A 23,505-nucleotide genomic window follows, 5' to 3' on the forward strand; every position below is an offset into this window, starting at 1 on the left:
TTTTCCCTTTTTTAACAAAACTAACGATGATAGTTGATCAGCTAACGGGCCGGGTAAGACAGGGAGATTGACTTCATCAAAATATTGATGAATAAGGTCTACCCCTACCTCATATTTTGTGTAATATAGCTGTGCGTAGTGATCCATAAATACTTGAGCTATATCTTCTTGATCTTTAATGATATTTTTGGTCTTTGGGTCAATAACCTCTGTTATTAAGGCTTTCTCCTGTTTAGTTTTTGTTTGCCCTGCTAGCATTTTACCCACCATTTGACTCTCCTTGTATACTTGCTGTCGAAATGTTTTGGAGCTATTGATTTCTTCAATTATAAAAAATTCTTTTAAGACTGCCTTCGCCCTTTCTAGCTGCGAGGCAGCATCTCCCCTCCCCTGAGGTAGAGTATCTCTCAAGTTTGTAGCATGGTTGACAGCCTGTTGGAGTTGGTTAAGCTTGTCCCTCCTTTCTCTCGTCTGAGCAGCTGAGCGTGCAAACATCTGACCTCTGATGGCTGCCTTAAACCCGCCCTAAACCGAAAAAAATTCTGCTGTATCTTCATTTAAATTAAAAAACTCTAATATCCACTCATTGGTTTGAGCTACCCAGTTGAGATCTTGAAGGAGTAGACAATCCATCTGCCACCTGGATTGAGTCTTAGCTCCCCCTTCAATCTCAAACTCTACTGTGATTAAAGAATGATCTGAAAATGGGTTAGCCCATATAGTGGTGTCTAGGACCTTAATGGATCGTGATATATGAAAAAAATCAATCCGAAAGGCCGTGTGGAATTGATTAGAGTAACAGGTAAATTTCGCAATGGTCGGATTATATTGATGCCATTGATCCACCAGCAGATGTTCCTGTTTTAGGGCTTCCAAGACTTTCTTTGTTTGGGGTTTCAGTTCTTTTTTGTTTTTATTTGAGGTGTCTTTTTTAAGCTCTTGAATAAAATTGAAATCCCCACCCAAAATTATTTTTCCCGGGGCCTCTCTAAGTAGCTCACTGATCTTAAGTAGGGCATTGGTATCATCAACTATCGGGCCGTAGTAGTTTATAAAATTTAAAATCATCCCATTTAATTTGGCCTCAACCCAGAGCCATCGCCCTAGGGGATCTCTCCAAATTTGACCAAATTCCCAAGGAAGACTACGACAAAAGAACATAGCCACCCCTCTTTTAGCCAGCCTAGCAGAGGTGAAAAACACATGCGAGAAAAACCTGGGAAGATATAATTTAGGAAAATTAGTTTTCAAATGGGTTTCCTGAAAAAATAGTACCTGGGGCGAACAGGATACGTATCTAGCCACCTTATTAAAGTTCCGTATTTTGATTTGTTTAATATCCCATTAACATTAATAGAAATGGTATGACACATATTAATCATTTTTGTCCTAGTTGCAAATGAATAAAAAAAATGTTTTAATAAAAATACCGAAACACTCCCATTTTCTTAAAAGCTTTTACTCCAATGACCCTGCTTCTGCTCTTTTTACTTCTGTTCTCTTTTATCCCCCCTACGCCTCCCCTTACCCTCTCAACCCGCCCCCCAAAAGAGGTGTAACAACACGCTAACAACCTCTTACTACCCCTAACTATTTTTGTGGGTGCCATGAATCTGCACCCAGGGTAACCACCCCCCCCCCTTCCCCGGCACAAGGATGCTGTGAACAACCTGGCTACCAAAAATTACAACAAAAAAAAGTAAGAGAGAAAAAGAAAAATTAATAATACATTCATTAGTTCATTCTAAACCCTGGAGAGAAAAAAAAATAACTATCAATAAGAAGAAAAACACATTCTTGAGTCTATTTCTTCATTGTGGACTTGAAATTTCCTTAAGAAAATCCTGTGCATCTTCTAGGTTAGCAAACATATGGAATTTCCCCTTGACAAGCACATGTAGTTTCGACTGTTGGGCAATTGATGCCTGTGCGCCTTGAGCTTTGAACAAATAAAGCAGCTTAACAACTTCTTTACGTCTCCAAGCAGCAGCGGCAGAAATATCAGGCTAAAAATTCTACAATTGAAGGTTTCATTGACCGGGAATTGTCTCTGTTGTATGGCGGTGGACAGGATCCTCTCCTTTATTCGATAGTCAGCAAAGTTTACTAAAATGGTACGGGGCCGCTCGTGCTTGGCAAAAGGATGCAACGGAACTCGGTGGGCCCTGGTGATTGTAAGATCCCCGCTAAACTCGGGGAGGACTTTTTCCTTAATAAAGGATTCCACCCGTTGCGGTGTCTGGGCTCCTTCCATTCTATCGGGAACTCCCACTATACGCAAGTTGGAGCGCAGTGAATGATTTTCCAGCTCCTCGAGCTTATTTTTTAGTGAACTCCTGTCCTTTGTAACTTCTCGTACTTTACTAAGCAATCCGGTCATCTGGTCCTCCAATTGAGATATCCTGGACTCCACTTCCTGAATTTTGACTGGAAAACAGGCCACTGCATCTTCTATCTTTCCTAGGCGGAGATGAAGAGAAGCAATTTCATTCTCCTGAGACCTCTTCATGTCTCTTATTTCGTCAAGAATGAGATTGAGCATTGTTTTAATATCTAACTGTCTGGTGGAGACTGTTTCTGTTGGATCGCCCATCTGGATTTCTACAGGGTCTCCAGGATCTAAAACTAAGTTGGAAACAGTATTTTGAGGAGTGTCTAATATCTTCCGCACCTTTTGACTATGAGCCAATTGTTGTTGATGTTCCTGGGACCCTGAAGAGAATGCCGGATTGTGGTAAAAAAAAGACTGGTTCAGGACAGGCTGAGAGAGTACCTGCTGTGTGGATTCTACTGCGGGCGCAGGGGCAGAATTCAGGGAATCAACATTCAAATCTTGTGACAAGGTGGTTAAAGCCGGCGAGTTTTGAGCTTGAGGAGGCGCTGAAGAGGCGGAGGAGGTAACAGGCGAAGAAGATGAACTGAGATCGAGTGGGGACTGGCAAGGGCTGGCAAGATCAGTGACCAACATCTGAGATGAATTAGGCTGGGAAGGGACCGAATGTATTAGCTATTTCATAATGAGGGGAAACTCTTTAAGACTCTTTCCCTCCTCTTTACTACTTTCGACAGTTGCGGAGTTATCTGCTTTTGGTTCGCCTGTCTCGCCGGTTCCTATTGTAAGTGCCGTGGAGGAGATTCTATCTCCCTGGCTTGCTCTGGTGAGCTCGTCAGTAGGTTCATCGTCTGAGCTCTCAAAGCTGGAGTTATGGTCAGGGCGGTTCCTCAAAGGTCCTACTTTTCCTGCCCCAGAATATAACGTTTTTGCCTGTGCCAGTGTCAGATGGGTCTTTGCCTTAAGGCCAGCTGCTGTATCGACTTTAGAGATAGGATTGTTTTGTTTATTATGTCTCCCCATTGTCGAATCCAGCAGTGCGATGCAAACGATGAATTACCATGCGTGACTTAAAGCAGTGTTTCTCCCCTTCCTAGCGTAGGTTATCACTGCTGCTTCTCCCTTATAGTTCACTTTCACCACTTTTAATCAGCTCCACAACTCCTCACCTTCCGAACCTCCGAACCTCTCACCTCTGTTTCTTTTCTGGCCGTGGTTTACTTCCTCACGCCGCCTGTCAGCTGGCACAATAGATTATTTCAGCGTCATCCTCTGTGCTAACTCCACTTTTTGTTTTCAAGAGTTCCAAATCGGGCAAAGCAGTCACCACATTTTACTCCTGACCGCAGGTTCCCATTATAGCTGCAGCTTTCAATGGTGTTCCTCTCCCGCTCCCGCTCCCGCTCCCACGGTTTGCCAAACTTTTCCTGGATCAGAGAATCTGCATCTGAAGGATCTGAAGCCTTCTACCTTCCAGGTTGCGGGAAGTTATCCTCAGCTACTACTGCTGCGAACGCCAGAGCCGTTGAGAAGCACCGCCATTGCTGCCAGGGGGGCGTGGTCACCTATTGCTACACAGAGGTGTCTTTCTCCGTCATAGCCTCGAGTGACCAACAATGCTGGATTTATCAGCCTCCTTGACAATAAAGTTGTGAAGTAAATTATTGCTAACAGCATTCCCTGACTCGCCTTTTTTTTTCAATAAAATTAGCAGAGCAGTCTTAACCCTTCAAAACTGTTAACACTGCAGACAAATATTGGCTTAACATGGCTCTGGGAGATTCTGGGAAATAATGGAAGCATGTGCAGTGAAACAAAAATCCTTTTTATTTTAATTTATTGAAATGCACATAATGTAAGCACAATGTATAGGCACCACAAATGAGTCCTTAGGATTCATCTTTGCTAGCTAGTGATCAAAGGGCATGACGAGGGCAAAGTAGTTCCTGCATAGACGTCATTTTCTATTCACTAACTAGTGGGTCAGGGTGATTCCGAGACACTCCCTAACCAAAAGGGGAAAAAGTACCCAGGGGTCCCTACTTTTGTAGCACATCATGTTTGCGTTACTGTACACTATTGCACAATCCACTATCCAACATGGTAGAATCTTTCTGCCCCTGATCTGAGTTTGCATGCCAATCATGGGAATGAGCAGCACCCTCCTCTTCAGCTACAACAAACTGGTTCTGGGGCAAGATACCCCTCCCACTGGACTGGCACCACACTGGTTACAGACAGTCTAGAGGACAAAAGGAACACTTTCCCAGGTCTCCCTTTACACTTAACTATGAATGGGCAGGCCTCGCCCTGGTTCGTTTCAAGTTAATGAAGTTCCCAATCCATCCCTGGCTGCCTTTCCTAGACTGATGTGTCACATCACTCACTTCTAGATCTTCTGTGAAAAGGCCTGTTCTGGGATCAGTTTGTGCACCTTATTATAGGAAGCAATAGCAGGCACATCTGCCAACAGGCTAATGCTAATTGGCCTACTGGAGGTTCAGTCAGATGAAGGCTAACTTTTTAAAAGTCACTTTTCCTAAATATTGCACATCTCTGAATCTGTGGGTACCCATACTGGCATGTGAATTAGAGCACATTTTTTTGAATTGACTTCTATTTTACACACTGTCTTTCCTACATTTAGAAGGCAAAAATGCATAGAAAGTCTACTATTCTGTATTCCACTAAGCCTTCTGATATAAAAGGTACCTCACTTGTGTGGGTTGGCCTAGTGCCCACGACAGAAAACGGCCCAAATAGCAACGTTGATACACCACATTTTTCCAATGAGAACTGGCCATTTTTTTGCAATGTGCCTAGCTGTGGAGTTTGGACCCTAGCTCAGATAGCACCTAGGAAAAACCTGGCAAACCCATTCATTTTTTTAAACTAGACACTCAGGGTAATACAGGACAGGGTGACTTGTGTGGCTCTCACTACGTTCTGATTCCCTGAATCCTTTGCAAACCTCAAACTTTGTAATGAAACATATTTTCATAACATTTCTGTGATGGAAAGTTCTGGAATCTGCAAGGAGCCACAAACTTACACCCACCAAGCATTTCTCCAGGTCTCCCGATAAAAATAGTAACTCACTTGTGTGGGTAGGCCTAGTGGCTGCGACAGGAAACGGCCCAAAATGCAACATTGACACATCACATTTCTCCATTGAAAACTGAACCTTTTTTGCACTGTGCCTAGCTGTGGACCTCAGAAGCTAGCTCTGCTGGCACCTAGGGAAACCTAGAAAGCCTGTAAATTGTTTAAAACTAGACACCCAGGGTAATCTAGGAAAGGGTGACTTGCGGGGCTGTCACCATGTTCTGTTACCCACAATCTCTTGCAAACCTCAAACTTTGTAAAAAAAACAAAATTTTCGGCATATTTCTGTGATGGAAAGTTTTTGAATCTGCGGGGAGCCACAAACGTACCCCTGCCCAGCATTCTCTTAAGTCTTTCAATAAAAATGGTACCTCGCTTGTGTGGGTGGCCTAGTGGCTGCGACAGGAAACGGCAGAAACGCAACATGGACACATCACATTTTTCCAGTGAAAACGGAACCTTTTTTTTCATTGTGCCTAGCTGTGGCTTATGGACCCTAGCTCAGCCGGCAGCTTGGGGAACCTAGCAAGTCAATACAGGTTTTGAAACTAGACACCCAAGGAAATCCAGAATGGGGTGCCTTGTGGGGATTTCAGCAGGTTCTGTTACCTAGAATCCATAGCAAAACTCAAACTTTGTAAAAACAAAACACATTTTATCACATTTCTGTAAAGGAAAGTTTTGCAATCTGTGGGAGCTACAAATCTACACCCACCCAGCAATACCCCAAGTCTCTCAATATAAATGGTACCTCACTTCTGTGGGTAGGCCAAGTTCCAGTGACTGTAAATGGCCCAAAACTTATTGTGGAGACTTCAAAAATTATCGATCACAAAAAGACCTGGTTTGCGAGGGATTCACCTGAGTTTTTGGTCCTGGGCTTGGCGGCCATGAAAGGAAACCTACCAAATCCAGAAATTTCTGAAAACTATATACCCAGGGAAGTCAGGGAGGTGTGGCTTTCATGGATCATCCAAAGTTTCCCTACCCAAAATCTCCTGCAAACCTTAAATTTACCTGGGGAGAACAGATCGGGGGATATTGCCACACTATGGCCCCCCCCCCGAGGACAGAAAGACTGTGGCAATTTTTTATGGGAGGGTGGGGGCATTAGCATGTCCATTCTGGGCAGCCCACAACCCTACACTTAACAAAAAAACATAGTCCCTGGTGCCTGGTGGGCTTTCTGCCCCCAGTAGGCAGATCAGGGCTATTGCTCCCATATGCCCCTGGGGGGGGCAGAAAGAATGTGCCCATTTTTTGGGGGGTGGGGGCAATGGCATGTTCATTATGGGCAGCCCCACCCCTCTTTTATATAAACAAAAAAAACCTGGTGTCTAGTGGGATTTCTGCCCCAGTGGTAATAATTCTCATCTGCCACCCGGGGGGGCACTCCCCCCTCCCTGGTTTCTAGTGGTGGATCTCTCCTTGGTAATCACCCTCCTGTGGTAATCCCCAAGCAGCGATCCACCAGGGAAGGGTGCCATTGGAAAGGGGAGATTCTCCACATCTCCAAAAATACCTCTCCTGTGTGTTTCGGTGCAAGAGGGCTGAGATAGCTCCACGAGCACCGAAGCAGTGAAACTGAAATAAGCCGATGGGATCATTTCAGTTTCAGTGTAATCACATCAGCGCGCCATGTACGCAGGTCATTACATAAAAATAAAAAAATACCTAGGGAGGTTGACAAAGCTCTTCTTCAGCTCCCGAGGCTCAAAAACCTAAAACCTTTGGTGGTTGTATACAGAGCATTCTCGCCACACGAGCACAGTGGCGGATGTATGCTTTTGATGAAGCAAGCTGGTTGGATGTTTCAAAAGATGATTAAAAGGGTGATGGGCCTGAGAAGGATTTAGGGAGGAGGAGTGAAATGACTTATAACTGGCTCCAGAGGAGAGAGAAGGGCCTACAGAGTTGGAGCCCCCTGCTGGCTCCAAAACAGTAAGCAGTGTATCCTCCCACACCCCGTGTCCTGAAGAGTTGAAGGACAGACCAGCTGAGGAGGACCTGAAGCTACAGCTAGCCAGAGGAGAGAATTGCTAAGGCTGAAAAAGCCTTATCGGAGGAGAGAAAAGTTGAGGTAGAGAGAGCCTTGGAGGAGAGAAAAGTGTTGCTGTCAGAGTCCAGCAGAAATGGTGGCAGTGATGAGGCAGTGTACAAAGGAAATCAAGGAGTCCACATGCTCAAAGACCTGGTGCCCAGCATTGAGGGGGTGATGATGTTGATAGGTGGTTTGCAGCCTATGAGGTAGCCTTTAGAATACATAGTTTCGGAAGAGTTTTGGGGGTCAGTCTGTTGAGGCACATGCCAGCTGTAGGGAGGGATACCCTGTTGGCTTTAGAGGTCACAGGCCAGATGCCCTAAACACCCATGAAAGCATCTCATATCACTAAGTTTAGGCTCACCCCAGAAGGATAACATTTAAGGTTTAGGGACGGTCGCAGGCTGACAGGCCAGTCTTGGGCATTAAGGGTTGTATGACGTTATATTGACAGAGCACATGCTTAGTAACTTTACAAAGAGTTGCACCAACACATGGTTGACTGCAAGCTCACTGACCCCAGGAAGCCTACACGGGAGGCACATCTCTGGGTTAGTAGTGTGTGGGAAGATACCTTGGAGTGATCCCAAGGAAGGTGGCTCAGGTTACCCCAAAAGAATGAGGGGGATGTACACAGTGACCCAGATATGTCCCAGTTTAATGTGGGGGGAAAGGGTTCCATTGCCTTTCAAAGAATAGGAGAGGAGGATCTGGTGGATGGAGTCCCAGGGTGCCCATTTCCAACCCTAGTGCTTTGATTGCTCCCAGTTGGGGTACAAGCAAGGGGACCTGGTCTGTACCAAGAAACCATCCACTAGAGGGTGCTCCATGGTACCCAGAGAGTTAGGAGAAGCAGCAGCCCAGGGCACCCTGACAGTTCAGTTTTCTGGGGGCACCACTCCCAAGTGGAGAGTACGGAGGCCCAGATGTAGGGTATTAGAGATGAGATTTTTGGTAGGCTAGGGCATGTGCCAAAGCCAGGCAGAAACCACCACTATAGTCAGGATAAGGGAGTTACACTCCTAAAATAACCCCGGCTCACCCCCTTGGTAGCTTGGCATGAGCAGTCAGGCTTATCTTAGAGGCAGTATGTAAAGCATTTGAACATAACCAAGAGTAATGCAGTGTAAGCACTACAAAAGTACACCACACCAGTTTAGAAAAATATGCTATATTTTTATATACTTAAGACAAGACCAAAAACAATAAAAATCCACAATACAGTACTCAGAAATATTCAGTTATCAAAATATGCTTGAAAAACAGTTCCTTGATGTCGATAGCTCCGTCCGGGGCTATGTCGGCGTCATGAACAAACAAATCCAAACAGTTCTGGCTGACCGCGGCGTCTATTCAGCCCTTTCCTGACCCACCTAGACTATCCGGAGCCACTCCTGCTCCCCAGCCTCTGTCATCCAAAACCCAGACAGTCAATCCACAAACCCAGCAGAGGCACACTGGATGGTTAGGCAAGAAAATACCTACTTTCTAAAAATGGTATTTTCAAACACAGAATGTAAAAATCACCTTCACTAAAAGATGCATCTTCAGATTCTGAGTTGAGGCATACTAAACATAATTTTCCTAACTAGTTACCAGGGCCAGTTATGTTTATAAGATGTTATAAACAAACTCCCCATTCTGTCCTATGGGGAACAGGTAGCTATGCAATAGTGAAAAACTAAATTGCCAGTAATTCACTATCAGGACATGCCACACACACCAGGGCATGTCCTACCTTTCACAAACATTGAACCCTGCCCACAGGGGTACCTTGGGCCTAACTTAGGGGTGGCTGACATGTAAGAAAAGGGAAGGTTAGGGCCTGGCAAGTGGGTGTACTTGCCGAGTTGGCAGTACCAGACTGCACGCAGGCTCTGCAATGGCAGGCCAGAGTCACATTTACGGGCTGTTTGTGTGGGTGGCACAATCCAGTGCTGCAGCCCACCAACAGCATTTGATTTACAGGCCCTGGCACACGCAGTGCACTTTACTAGGGACTGACACATAAATCAAATAGGCCAATCATGGAAACCCCAATCCACAATACATTTTACAGAGAGCATATGCACTTTTGCACTGATTAGCATTGGTACAGTGCCCAGAGTCCTAAAACTAACACAAGCAGGTCAGGAAAGAATAGGAGGAAGAAGCTAAAAGTTTGGGGATAACCCTGCAAAAAGGGCCGTTTCCAACAGAGGGGCAGGTGGAGGTAGTACTCACTTACCCCTGTCACCTGTTCAGCCACAGGGTATAGACCCTGGGCGGAAAAGCTAGTCTCAACATACCCCCTTGGGACTGGTGGGAGGTAGAGTGGAAGTAGGGTGCCTAACACATGGTGATGTTGCCCCCCTATTCTGAGAAACCGCAGAGGTTAGGGAACCCACAGGAGTCCATGGGAAACTCCTTGCCAGCCCCAAGGCTGGAGGAGAGGCCTTCTCAATGTCCCCCTTAGAGCTTCTACCTGACGGTGGATAGTCCAGGGCCAGGCTCTTCATACTGACAGCTGTCATTGGCCTCTGTGGGAGACTGTCCTTATGGGCAGAGTTTTCCTTGGGGTAAGGCCAGGAATCTGATCCAAGGGACGGAATGGGCTGTTTCACTTTGTTGGCCATGATGATGCTGTCTGCATACTGGGATGTAGCTGTAAGCAAATTAAGGTTAAGTGCTTCACAGATGGGGTCAACAAGTGAGGAGAAGGGTTACCCATTGGTCAGTTCAGTACCTCAGGAGAGTGTAGACAGAGGGATCCAACTGAATTCAGAGAGGTGTACAATTGGCAAGTGCCCCTGCATAACAGGGCTTTGGTCCTTGTGCTATTGCCTAAGCAGGGAAGCCCATCAAGGTACTGATTAGTGTAATCTGGCTTTTGGATGGAGGGGGGTTATGCTGGACTTGGCTCTTTCTGTAGGCTCCTTCCAATATGTTTTGCCTTCACCCTCCTGGGTTCTGAACCTGCTTTTGTTGGTGTGCGTGTGCTCTCACCTTTAAACATGGTGAAACTGGCTTACACCCATTTGGCACATTTAATTTATTTGTAAGTCCCGAGTAAAGTGCTACTACATGTACACAGGACCTGTAAATTAAATGTTACCAGTGGACCTGCCACACTGATTGTTCTACCCACATAAGTAGCCTTTTAAACATGTCTCAGGCCTGCCATTGTAGCCTGTAGGTGCAGTTTTAAACTGCCTTTTCAACCTGGCAAAACAGATCTTTTGCCTGGCCTCAACCTTCCTTTTAAATAAATATGTTGATCCTAGAGTAGGCCCTAAATAGCCCATAGGGCAGGGTATAGTGTATTTAAAATGTCGGTCATGTACTTTTAATTTTTACGTGTCCTGGTAGTGAAAAACTCTTACATTTGTTTTTCATTACAGTGAGGCCTACCGCTACCATAGGATAACATTAGGTTGTTCTATTACATTTAATAAGTGCTAACTTTCAATTGGGAGCATGGGAAAATGTCAAGTTTGGTGTCTAAGGAATTGTAATTTAAAGCCCTCTTGAATGGTGAAGTTGGATTTATAAATCACAATTCTGAAAAAGCCACTTTTAGAACGTTGTCATTTTCTTATCCTAACAATTTGGTGCCTGCAGCCTGTTCCTTGGTCACATGACTTGGTGTTGTTGACAATTGACAGTTGGACTTTGTTCCTCCCAGACATCGACACTATAGAAGGATTAGGTGTGCCGGGATGGGTCATCAACTGTCAGGATTGGGGGGGCGGAGCTTGCCACAGCTCCACTTGCATCTGAAATTGCCCTGCCTTCACACAAAGGGCTTGTCACCACTGCATTGTTCATGCAGCCAGCTTGGAGCTAAGGCAGGGAAGGAATGAAACTTCAAGGAAGTCAAAGGGAATTCTCTAGAAACTTCATTTGTTTCAAAGCTGGCACCAAGTATAAATATTGAACTCCCAGACCCAACTCTTCAGTACACCTCTGAATTTGTAGATACTATAGAAGAAAGGCTGTTCTGCTGCTCTATTGCTAGAAGACTGCTAAACTGCTGCCCTGCTGCTCTACTTGCTGAGTAGGAAGACTGAACCTGCATGCTTCATCCCAGGCTGAAGTTACTACATGGGTCAGCTGACTAACCTCCTGTTCTGAGCAACAGGGACATACCAAGCTCCAAAGGCTCCCTGCAACTGCCCAGCTGGCCTGCTGCCTTGTCCTGCAATTGGACGGACCTGAGCCCTGCTGGCCTCTGCTGGAGTGAGTTCTTGACCCCAAGAAGTGCCACGCAGGTCCAGGACCCTTTGTTTAACATCAGTTGAGCTCTCTAGTGAAGAAAAGGAGAATTTCTTTAGTTATGGGCTCTTCACGAACGCAAACAGACCCGTTCGCGCCAAGATCTTGTTGCTCGCCAACACAAAGCTGTGGTGAACCCGACTCTTCGCACCACGGAAACTGCCATCGATGAATACATGGCTAAACCCTAAGTGCCTCTACCATGGAGCCCAAACCACAAACTCATCTTAAGCATGCATTCCTTTACCACGCATGACTTTACCATGCAATTTCATTATAAAGGCATGTCTGATAAGGAAATATGCATTGTTAAGATCGCCACTATTCTGACCCCCTTTCCCCACTCTGTGCCCTAAAATTCTACCCCCTACCTTGCCCTACCACCCTGAGGACTAAAACCTACCTCTTCCTGCCCTTAAATCTACTCATTCCCCTCCCCCTGACCTGAGGCCTAAAACCCTGAACCCAATTAAAAAAACTACACTGACCCCGCCCTTAAACTTACCCCCATATTGCCCCATAAAAATCACCCCTACCCGCCACCCTGAGCCTTAAAACCCTGCCCTCTTCAAAAAAAGCTGCCCTGACTCCCACCTTACTTTGACCCCTGAATTCACCCCAACCCTTAAAAAGTACCTCCCTCAAACCCGGCCCCTGCTCCACTTACCTGTCCACGTCCGGAGCTTCCTGTTTTGACGCTTTCTCTTCCTCTCCCCGCTCATCTGGGCATTGGACCGCGCTATCTGCCTTAACCACGCATATGCATGGTTAAGGCAGAAATGTGGTTCAGGCAAGCGTGGTTTCGCTTGCGTAGGAACAGCACACGTGGCTCTGCCTGCATTGTTTGGACTGTTTCCCAAGATCTGCACTTGGCACTACAGCATCAACAGCTCGCAATGACCTGCAACATGAAGCTTCAGCAACAACCGTCTGTGAAGCCCGACAGAATCTTTGCACTATAGCGACGGCCGCCCATGATTCTCAGCCTACTTTTTGTGCTACATCGACTACCATCCACACCGCTCTCCATGCTCCTCACAGTCCTTTCCCCCATGAACAGTGCTCTTCAAAATGGACTTTGAAGGTAGCTCTTACAGCAGGACTAACCTGGTCCTTGTATTCAGCCACCGGTCCAGCGTGGTCCACCTGAACATGTGACTTTCACCCAGTCTTGAATGAGCAGATAACTGGGAGTAGCTCTTTGTGCTTTTTGGCCCTATACTCACTTGAAATCTTTAAAATTGCATATCTCCAGTTCTACTGATTGGATTTTTGTCATCTTGATGTAAAATAATTTATAACATTTTACTCTATTCTTCCAAATTGGTGTGTGATACTTCTTGTGTCATGTTTTCACTTTATTACTGCTTGAAGTGCTGCAGAAATACTATACACATTGCCTATAAGTTAAGCCTATTTCACTAGAAAAAGGTTGCAACCTAGTAACCATGGGAACTGGGCTGGACAAGTATTAAACAATAAAGTGGTCCATATGAGGTAAGTGTAGCACTTGACTTCCATGGCAATTGTGTTATACTAGGAATAGAAAAAAACCTCTCAAATGAGTAAGTTTCAGTTATGCATTTATTGCATTTATTTATACATACCTCATTTATTGATGTATAAATCAATTTAAGCAGTATGGCATAATTCTTGTACAAGGTGCTTCTAAAGGGTGACAGCACAGTGAGAATGATATATGATGAGTAAAAAGTTCATTCGTGCTATGAACAAAAATATATACATGTAGCTGATAGGGATGATAGAATGTTTGAAGTCAGTACCCGTAAAACAAGTGTTGATATCCACCATCAAATTCTTAAAAACACAGTCCACATATGTTATTTGTCAATGTTTCGACCCCTGAGAATGGTCATTCTCAGTCTATTGTACATTATCAATCTTATTGTCACTTATGAAATACATGTGCCAGGGTATCAGGCATGCGTACAGTTCCCCTTTGTTGACATTGTCTTAGAGCCCAGATTGCTTCGACCACTAAGCAGCCAGTGACCTACCTTGTGGACAATATAACTTTTCGGCTTCAGCCCCATTCTCCTCTGCAGGTTTTAACGTCACTTTACTGCTACTCTGGAGGACAACCCATTTGAGAATACTGAACACTGCAGTATGTCTGAAATCATCTGCAATGAAAATGATGGCATTTAGCTCAAATTTCTCTTTGCATTCATAGGTCAGCAGTAACATGCTGGTACATTAAGGTATTCTGTGTTTAGAAAATATAAATATATTTAATGGACCAATAGTTGTTTACTATGAAACAATAGTGTATGTTCTCCTAATATCGAAGACCTTGAATGGAGAATTTGAAATTTGAAAACTATTGTGTCATATTATTGACTACTGAGACAATCTAGAGCACCAATTATTTATTCAACCAGGACATGTGGGCTAGCACCAAAGGTAAGGGCACACAAGGATGCTAAGTGATAATATCACTAATATTTTGGTACAAAGATCAATATTACAACTAGCACATGAATATTTATACACTGTTATCACATCTCATTCCTTCCTATAACTCCCTCTCAGCTCTCAATCTCCGTTGGTTCCTCTTAATTCCAACATCAGCCCATGTCTGATAATTGGCTAAGGTGTGTGCTCAGAGTCTGACACCAAAGAATTCCATTCCATCCACAGAGAGCAGATGGTTTGTATTATTGCCCCGAGATACTAAATTGTCTTCAATGGCCATTCTATTCTTTTAACATAAAATTGGTGGTCCTCCGTCACGCCAATGTCTTTCACAGAGCTCCCAGCAGTGATTTTACCCTGGCTTCCTGCATGTCTTGTTCTAGTACCCAATTCTTTTTCTGATTAGGCTTTTATTTTATTGACAAAACTAAAACTTGCATAAGCATCTTAATAAGCAAGTGGTATTGCAAGTAATATAGAAGGAAACAATTTTTGATGGTTACCAAAGCGATTTCATATTATGACGTCAAGTGCAGAACAGTGAAAGTGTTTCTTTTGTGAAGAACAATAACAAAAGTATTTTACCTACTAGAAAATGTTACTTACGTGTAAAAATGGCTTTGCATGATACAGCAATTCTAGGATTATATGATGTGCGTAACTGTTAGGATGCTGCACTCATGCAATTATCCGCCTTGTCTCTCCAAGTCCCCACCCCCCCCTTCGAGTCCAGGCTTGCCAGATTTTGCAGAAAGCTCACCTAAACGGTATTACGGATGACTGAGTGGATAGTGGGACTGGCAGTGGCTATAATGAGATGTACAAAAACATTGGGCTGGGTTTCCTAGAACCTTTTGTTTGGTGAGTCATGTGTGGGCCATTTTCTTCATTTGGGCTCTGCTAACCACATGTTTATGGTAGTCTTGTTTTTGCTGTGGACAAGGACTATAACTCACTATTGTGGGATCCATTGAATTGGTCTGCTTCCTTGCCCCACCCTATCTTATTGACATTGCCACAGGGAAAAAGAATCCCAGAGACAGCAACATACTCATCTGGTAGTTAACAGAGAATCTGGCATACTAGCCTAGACACCTAACCTAAGGGGAAAATGGGTGTGTGGTTTCGGCGCCGGTCCAAGATGGTGGGACCTCGCCGAGCTCCGACGGACTGGGGTACCTTTCCGCTGCCGGAAACCACTCCAGCGCTCGTCAAGGGAAGAGACTTCACGGCGTCTCTCAATCATTTTATGTGGAGAGTTGCTGGAGTTTTGTATAACTCCTGCTTCTGTGCTTTTTCTGGCCATAACAACCCCGGGGGGTTTGTCCTCATGAATGAGTTTGCGCTTACCATTTTGAATGGCGAGCGCGTTCCTTTTCTTTATGGGGCAGCTTAATTAGACCACGCACATGTTTTTACAGGCAATTTAAACAGTACTATGAATCAAGCCTCATGACTACATATTTTTTCTGTTCTTTTCTGTACTTTTTGACATGACCCGGTGCAAAAGAAGCCTTACTCTTCGTGTCTTGGGAGCATTTTCTTCTCAGTAACTTGTATCTGCTGAGTATTTTTCTTCAGCATATAACAGATACGTCAATGGCATCCAATATATAGATACCAGACACCGTTTTTGAACCCTCATGTTTACTATTTGATAGGGAGGTCGACCCTGCGTTTTTTTAAATATATTCCTATGAGCTTCAGTCATTCAGAGCTAGGGTTACTACTCCTCATTGCGTGACTGAAACTGCCTTGCATCATTGAAGGTTCTACTTTTGCTTTGCAATGTGTGTAGTGCTCTACATAACCTCCTTTTCTATTGTATGGGGAGATTAAGGAATCTTAAGCTTTCAGTTTCCTCCAAACAAACTACTCAGACTCTATTTACAACAACATGGAGGACAACTCTACTCACAAATCTGAATCTTTACCAGGCGCCATTCCAAAATCGCAGCTCTCAAGCAAGATGCCCGATTGATCCACTAAACAACAAAAAAAAGATCTCCTGTCTCCAGTGCACTCCTCTTCAGCATCCATGGATATGATTCTTGAAGAAATGTGGGCATTAAAACTCTTCATGGAGGAAACTAATAAGACATTGCAATACCCTGATGACAAATGGTCTTCTTTGGAATCACACATTCTCATTGTGGAACAAAAAACGGAATCTCTTCAGTCTGCATGCTCTCATATTTCTTTTCTGGAGTCAGAAATAACTCTTCTGAAGAAGCACACTGAAGACCTGGAAAATTAAAACCACAGGAATAACCTCTGCATTTACGGACTTCCTGAAAACACAAAGGGTTCAAACCCAAGAGTATATTTTCAAACTTTTTTGCCTAAGCTTCTGGATATGTCTAATACTGCCCCACTTAACATACAACAGGCTCACAGACCTGGTCTCAACAAAATCATGTGGTGTCATCTTGTTTTTCTTGCAATATACTGACCTGCTACAAGTCATGTTAGCTGTCAAATCCAATAAACAAATCAATTGGGAGGGTCATCAATTGTTCTTTTCTCAGGATGTAGCTTAGGCCCCTGCAGATCGGGATTTCAGTCCTCAACTAAGAACTATAAATGCCAGATACGGCCTAATTCACCCTTGCCTTTTTAAGGTTACTTACAAAGAGATAACAACCATATATGAGGAGCCAGCTGCATTACAGGATTTCCTTCAACAATATGGAGCAGATGTCATCGATACTTCGAAGTCTACTTGATTGATATTTTGTTGTTTTCTCGCCACTTTCCTTTCTGTATAATTCATTGGATGTTTGTTTCACTCTTGTTTAATTTTTAAGTTGCTTTTTCTCTTGTCTTTTTAAAAAACATATTCATATTGTCTCTCTTTTTTCTAATACAGGTGTATTTCTCACTTCCCGTTTCCCTTATGGTCTCCTCTATATGTTGATGTCCTTATTCAATTCAAGGCTGCCCTGAAGTTTGGTGGAGCTCGAGTTCTGTCGTCGCCGTCTTCTGGTGTCGCCACTACCCTTTCGTCTTTGTGTTGTGTAGGTATGTTTTTCAGTCATCTTTTGTATGACTAGTACTGTCTTTTTGTTTCTTGTTTTATTTCCCCTTTATTGGCGTTTCCTTATATGGTTCTTTTCTACTATTTTCACATTCCTATTATCTATTTTACCACTCCTTTTTTCCATCTTAACAAGAAAAGCTCTATTTCTATTCCTTTTCATTTTCATATTTGTTTTATCCTGACCTCAGTCTTGTTACTGTAGGCATATTGATTGTTCATATTATTATTTTCATGTTACATTCCAGATTACTACTTGGAATATTAAAGGGTTAGGTAACCCTATTAAAAGGCAGTGGGTGTTATCTCATTTAGCTACATTAAAAACTGATATTCGATTGATTCAGGAATCGCACCTTTCTGAGCCTGAGGCTTCCATGCTGGGGAAATGTTGGGTAGGTAATGTGTTTACTTCTTCTGTTTTAAGAAAGAAAAATTGGGCCCTGATTCTCTGCCATAAAAAAATCCATGTTTCAGTTGTTCATCAGGAATCTGACTCTGACAGTCAAAATAGCATCGACATATTTAGAAAGGGGTTCCTTTGTTGAACCAATGGTTGTTACAATGGGTTTCAAAGGGGGGGTTAACCTCATCTTTAATGAATTTTTGGAATGCCATAAATGCTGGCCATCTTGGGTTGTTCCACATTAAGGAATGTCCATTCCTTTTGGCAGATGTCACCAACCCTAAGGGCTCTGCTAGTCAGCCTGCGTATTTTATTGGCAATGATTGTCGTCGGGTCTCTTGTTATTGGGCAATAGAAATGATTATCTCCTAACATGGTATCCATTTTGGGTACGTAAGTGGGAGTGTCAAACAAGACAATACCACCTCCTTTATCGCACGCTTTGATGGTAATAGTGGGTGTCTGTTTAAGATCTTCTAGAGCTTTATATTCATCTCTATTTAAATTGAAGGGAGTGTTTTGTACATGTCTAGTGATATTCATAATTTTATCGTAGACAACCTGCTCGAAGACAGCCACTTCCGGAGGTACCTGATCTACATTAGGGGTAAATGTAGACTTTGGAGAAAGACCTGACAAATTCACATCTTCTGCTTGTGGCTCTTGGTTAGCAAAAAATATCCGCAATCGGATTTTTCTGAAGAAAGCCATGAGGTCTCTCAATAATTCAAATTTATTCAGTCCTGAATGGGGGGCAAACGTCAATCCTTTAGATAGTAAAGTATAGGTGGACTCAGCTAAGGAAGAACCACTTATATTGAAAATAGGTATGGCTTCTATTCCCTCCAATAGTGGGCGTTGCGGGTCACCAGGTACCGATTGTAATCCATCTGTGGCTTTCCCTGGAAGCAGGGCTGATATTGAGGTCTCCAGTTGGTCCGCCTCGTGAAGCGCCTCCCTAAAAAAGATCACAAGGTTTTCTAAGCCAGAAAGAATTCCTGTACCTCAATGTTAAATCTTCACGTACCCCAGTGATATATACACTCCCTAAAATTCATAAAAGCCTCACAGATCCACCAGGGCACCCATAGTGTCAGGCTGTGGCTCCATCCTAGAGCCACTGGGCCAATACGTAGACTATTTTATAAAGGACTTTGCCCCCAAAACAGAATGTTACATCAGAGACAGTATGGCCATGATTAAATTAGTCGAACATCACCCCTTTAATATTGATTCAGACATTCTGTGTACAATGGATGTCAAATCCTTGTACACGAACATCCCACAAGTTCAAGCATTACTGGTCATCGAACAGACACTTAACTTGAGACCACAACCGCATGCTGTACCCACCATCTTTATACTACAGTTGCTCGAACTGTGCCTCACAAGAAACTCCTTCACCTTCGACAATGAGTTCTTCCAACAAGTTAAGGGAACTTCTATGGGGGCAGTTTTAGCACCCAACTTGCCTACACCATTCATGGACCATCTGGAAATGTCTAAAATTCTCACCCCCAACAATCCCTTCTACTCCGGGATATCCTTATGGAAAAGATACATTTACGACATTTTCCTTCCCTGGCATTCTAGTGAAGATAACCTTAATCATTTCCTGCACTGGCTCAACAATAATTGCCAGGGGCTTGCTTTCACTCTTTCACACAGCAGAACCTCTATACCGTTCCTTGACCTCACCATTCACCATATTCAAGGGGGAGCTAATCACTAGTCTCTACAGAAAGCCCACCGAACGTAACACCTTGTTGAGGTATGAAAGCAATCATCCACGTGTCTTACGTGATTCTCTACCTTACTCTAAGTTCTTACGTACTAGACGTAATTGTTTCCTGAAAGAAGACTACTTTCATGAGGCCTCTTTGCTTTCCACCAAGCTACTCGCTCGCTGATATCCCCGTCGACTTGTACACACTACACTCAAAAGAGCTTGGTACTGCCCCAGGACATTCTCTTATCCCACAAACCCAAGCCTAATCAAAATCGCATGGTATGCGTCACCACCTTCTCGCCAGTCTCACATACCATTCGGGAATGCGTTTTGAAACATTGGTCCATTCTCAACGCCGGCACCATTAAAATTGAACGTCCTCTTTTTACATTTCGCAAAAGTCGGAATATAAAAGATTACCTTGTCAGAGCAGCTCTCTCCAACCCAAGACCAGCTTCTACACTGAACCAACTATGGGGCCTTGAGCCCCTTATAGGACATGCAAAATGTGGCAATTGTAGTGTTCGTGATCTCACTATTGAAAGCAAAAAATTCACATTTAAACATGTAAAAGTAAAATCTAAATGTTTCACCAACTGTAATTCGTGTAATTTAATCTATTTAATTCAATGCCTGTGCCAAAAGATCAATATTGGACAAACAACTCAGAAAGCACGTATGCGGCTATGCCAACATTGCAGTAGATTTTGCTGCAAAACTCCCAATGCCCCTCTCGTTGAACACTTCACCAGTTTGGGCCACAGTGAAGATGACATCAAATGGACATCAAATGGACAATAATCAGTGTGGTTAAGCCCCCACTAAGAGGCGCAGATATCGGAAATCTTCTGAATAAGGAAGAAACTCAAATGGATTCTGCACACTGAGAGCATAAAAAATTGACTAAATAGAAACGAGGATTGGACAACCCTATTGTAATGTCTGTCATGCTGTCACAAACAACATTTATAACTCTTGTTACATTCTTTACCACCGCTAAGGGGTTTTATTTTGTTTCGTGAAAGAAAAAAATCTATAGATGCCCAATCTACTCAACTACTTAATAAAATTAAACAGCTAGAATGTACTTGCTATCACTCCAATAATGAGTCTTCCTTGAAAAATTTTATTGACGCTAAACTCCCTTTTAACAGTGTTAGAATTCCCATGATCCCTGGTTGGCTGAGGTAGGCACCGCAGGCCAAGCAGGAACCCGTGAGCCACAACGCTAGGGAAAAGACAGGTCACCTCCAGAGATAGCCCCCGCTCCACCCCCTTGGTAGCTTGGCACGAGCAGTCAGGCTTATCTTCAAGGCTTAATGTGTAAAGTATTTGCAATTATGCTCACAGCAATCCAATGATGACACCACAAATAGACTCTACACGAGTTTCATAGAAAACAAGTATATGTTTATAAAATGATATACGATGAGACCACACAATACTAAACCAACATATGCGTCAGGGTAATGTTCTCCCTGGCCTATTAATATTGAGCTAAACTAAACAATTCTACGCAACCCTAATGTCGTAATATGCAGTTTGATATGCAACAGTCAGTTAATTCACAACATAAGAATAATGCAGATCGTAATACGGTTATCTGGCGATTGGTACTGTCACTGTAATGCAATGCGTAAAGCAACAATGTGGTAAACTGTTATGCCCCCGTAATGCAATGCGTATGGTCCCCTTTCAGGTATTCTGTTAGGAGAAAGCAATGCAACGTGTAATACAGTTATCAGGCAATTCGTTTTGCAAAACTAATGCAATGCGGAACACATATATCCGGCAGTTCAGTATGCAATACTAATGCAATGTGTAATATGACAATCCGGCAGATCGTGATGCAGGATTAATTCAAGGTGTAACACATCTATCAGGCAGTTCATTATGCAAACCTAGTGCAATGCGTAGCACACCTATCAGGCAGTTCGTTAGGCAAACTAATACAATGGGCAATACGACAAAACAGGCAGTCCGTTGTGCAGAAAAAAAGCAATGTGTTATTCAATCATCAGATACTCCGCTATGCAGAAGTAATGCAATACATAAGTTACTCCAGCACCGTTCACAGTGCCTCCGGCGGTCTCTCCGCCACTCATGCTGGCTTGCGGTTAGTCTCCGGCCACAGTTGCCCCCCCACATGGGTAAGATAGAACACAGTAAATGCAGCTTTGAACTCAGGCCCTGGTGCTGCCATTCCCTTGGCACACAGGCCTCAATCCGAGCTGAAGCAGAGGCTCGCACTGCAGAACAGAGAGAGAGGCTGAGAGCGTCTCCCTCTGAGCCCGCGCCCCAACCCAGGAGTCGACACACGTTTCCTGGGGGCGCAAACCCACTCTCCTCTCCCCGTGTAGCGACTTGGGCCTCCGATGCAATCTCTGACTTTCCGGGCAAAGGGAAGATCCCAGGCTGCACACTACACCCGCACTCAGAGTCACCAAGACTCACGGGAACTCCGGGTGCACGATAACCAGACAACTCCTCATGAGAGTCTCAGGCTACACATGACACACGCATGCAGCATCGCTGAGATACACTTGATCTTTTTGTGCCCACGATCACAAGGCATAACTTGCGCAGGTCTTAGGTAGTAGAAAGCACACGCACTCCGCGTCGCTGAGACACACTTTATCCTCCGGTGCCCCTGATCACAGGGCACCTCTTGCGCAGGTCTCAGGCAGAAGAAGATACACGCACACAGCGTCGCTGAGACACACTTTATCCTCCGGTGCCCCCGATCACAGGGCACCTCCAGCGAGGGTCTCAGGCTGCGAACAGCACACGTACACAGTGTTGCTGATGTACACTCACTCTTCTGGTGTGCACAATCACTGGCCAATCCAGACGAAAGTCTCAGGCTGCCCCCAAGCACACGCACACAGCGTCGCTGAGACTTACTTGGCTCCTTGGTACACACGTTCACAGGGCGATCCTCTCGAAGAACTCAGGCTAGACAGAGCACACGCACACCGTGTCTCTGAGTCTCATTTGGAACTCCAGGTACTCAAGATCACAGGGCACAACTTGCGAAGGTCTCAGGCTAGACAGAGCACACGCACCCACGGCGTAACTGAGAGTCTTCCCTAGAAACTTTTGTGTTCCTGTGTTTCCAAACAGGGAGCCAGCTCACCTCGGGCCCTTGGGGAAAGTTACTTCAGGACACAGCACACCGCAAAGTCCTTCAAGCAGGGGGACACAGCACACAGCAAAGTCCCTACAGCCTTTCCTTAGTTGAAACAGCAAACTGCAGGCCAGCACCAGATCACACAGCTAGAGCAGTCCTATACAGCAGTCTCTTCAGTTGTTTCTTCCTTGGCAAAGGTTCTTCTTGATCCACGAAGTAGCTTCAGTCTTGTTGACACTTGATCAAGCCATTCTTCAAAGTTCAGAGGCTTCAGCTTGCATAGTTATACCCCTCAATGGTTTTGAAGTCTTTGTGTTACAGGGGGCACTGACACCTTCTCAAACCAGTTCTGGGTGCCTACCTACCAGTGACACCTTCTCCCTTTGATTAGTGGGGGTCTAGATTCTCAATCACTCAGCAGGAGATGGGGCAATTGTTTTATAGCACCAGCCCAGGCCTCTTCATCTTTAGGCCTACTCCTCCTACTACACATCAGATGCAGGTCAGCCTGTGCTGTCTCACCTCCTCTGGGTCAAGACGTTCGCCAGATCCTATCGCTTTCAAATCCAGCCAGTCAATCCACAACCACACACAGAAATGTTTAAAGCACAAAAACCAGCCACTTCTGAAAGAATGGCTTACAAAACAATGCAAAAACCATCTTCATAAAAAGATGCTATTGCAGGGTGAGTTCAGGCATACTAAATTTCACTGTTCCATCTTAAGCCTTTGGGGAGATAGGCTTGAAAACATATTACACAGCTTCCCCATTCTATTCTAATGGGCAAGATAGCCTTTCAGCAGTGAAAACGAAATGGAGATTATTTCTCTGCCAGGACATGGTGCACACCGTGGTACATGTTCCACCTTTCACATGCACTGCACCCTGTCCATAAGGGTGCCTGATGTGTATGGAAAGGGAAGGGCAGGGTCTGGTAAGTACGTGCACTTACCAGAACAACATGGCAGTTTAGGAAACTGCGCGCAGGCCCTTCAATGGCAGGCCTGAGTTCCCTTTCCAAGGCTACATGAGTG

At 44.3% G+C, this 23,505-nt stretch overlaps 1 protein-coding gene across 1 annotated transcript in view; it reads right to left on the reverse strand.

Annotated features, from left to right (window-relative positions):
* The window catches only part of TTLL8 (tubulin tyrosine ligase like 8), a 478,385-nt gene that overhangs the window by 201,773 nt on the left and 253,107 nt on the right, over positions 1-23,505 (reverse strand). Inside the window, exon 10 of the mRNA XM_085651194.1 lies at positions 13,751-13,876. Coding sequence (XP_085507320.1) covers positions 13,751-13,876 — 126 coding nt within the window. The remainder of the gene's footprint in view (positions 1-13,750; positions 13,877-23,505) is intronic.

This window comes from Triturus cristatus, chromosome 4_1, assembly GCF_964204655.1.
Source record: "Triturus cristatus chromosome 4_1, aTriCri1.1, whole genome shotgun sequence".
NCBI classification, from domain to species: Eukaryota; Metazoa; Chordata; class Amphibia; order Caudata; family Salamandridae; genus Triturus; species Triturus cristatus.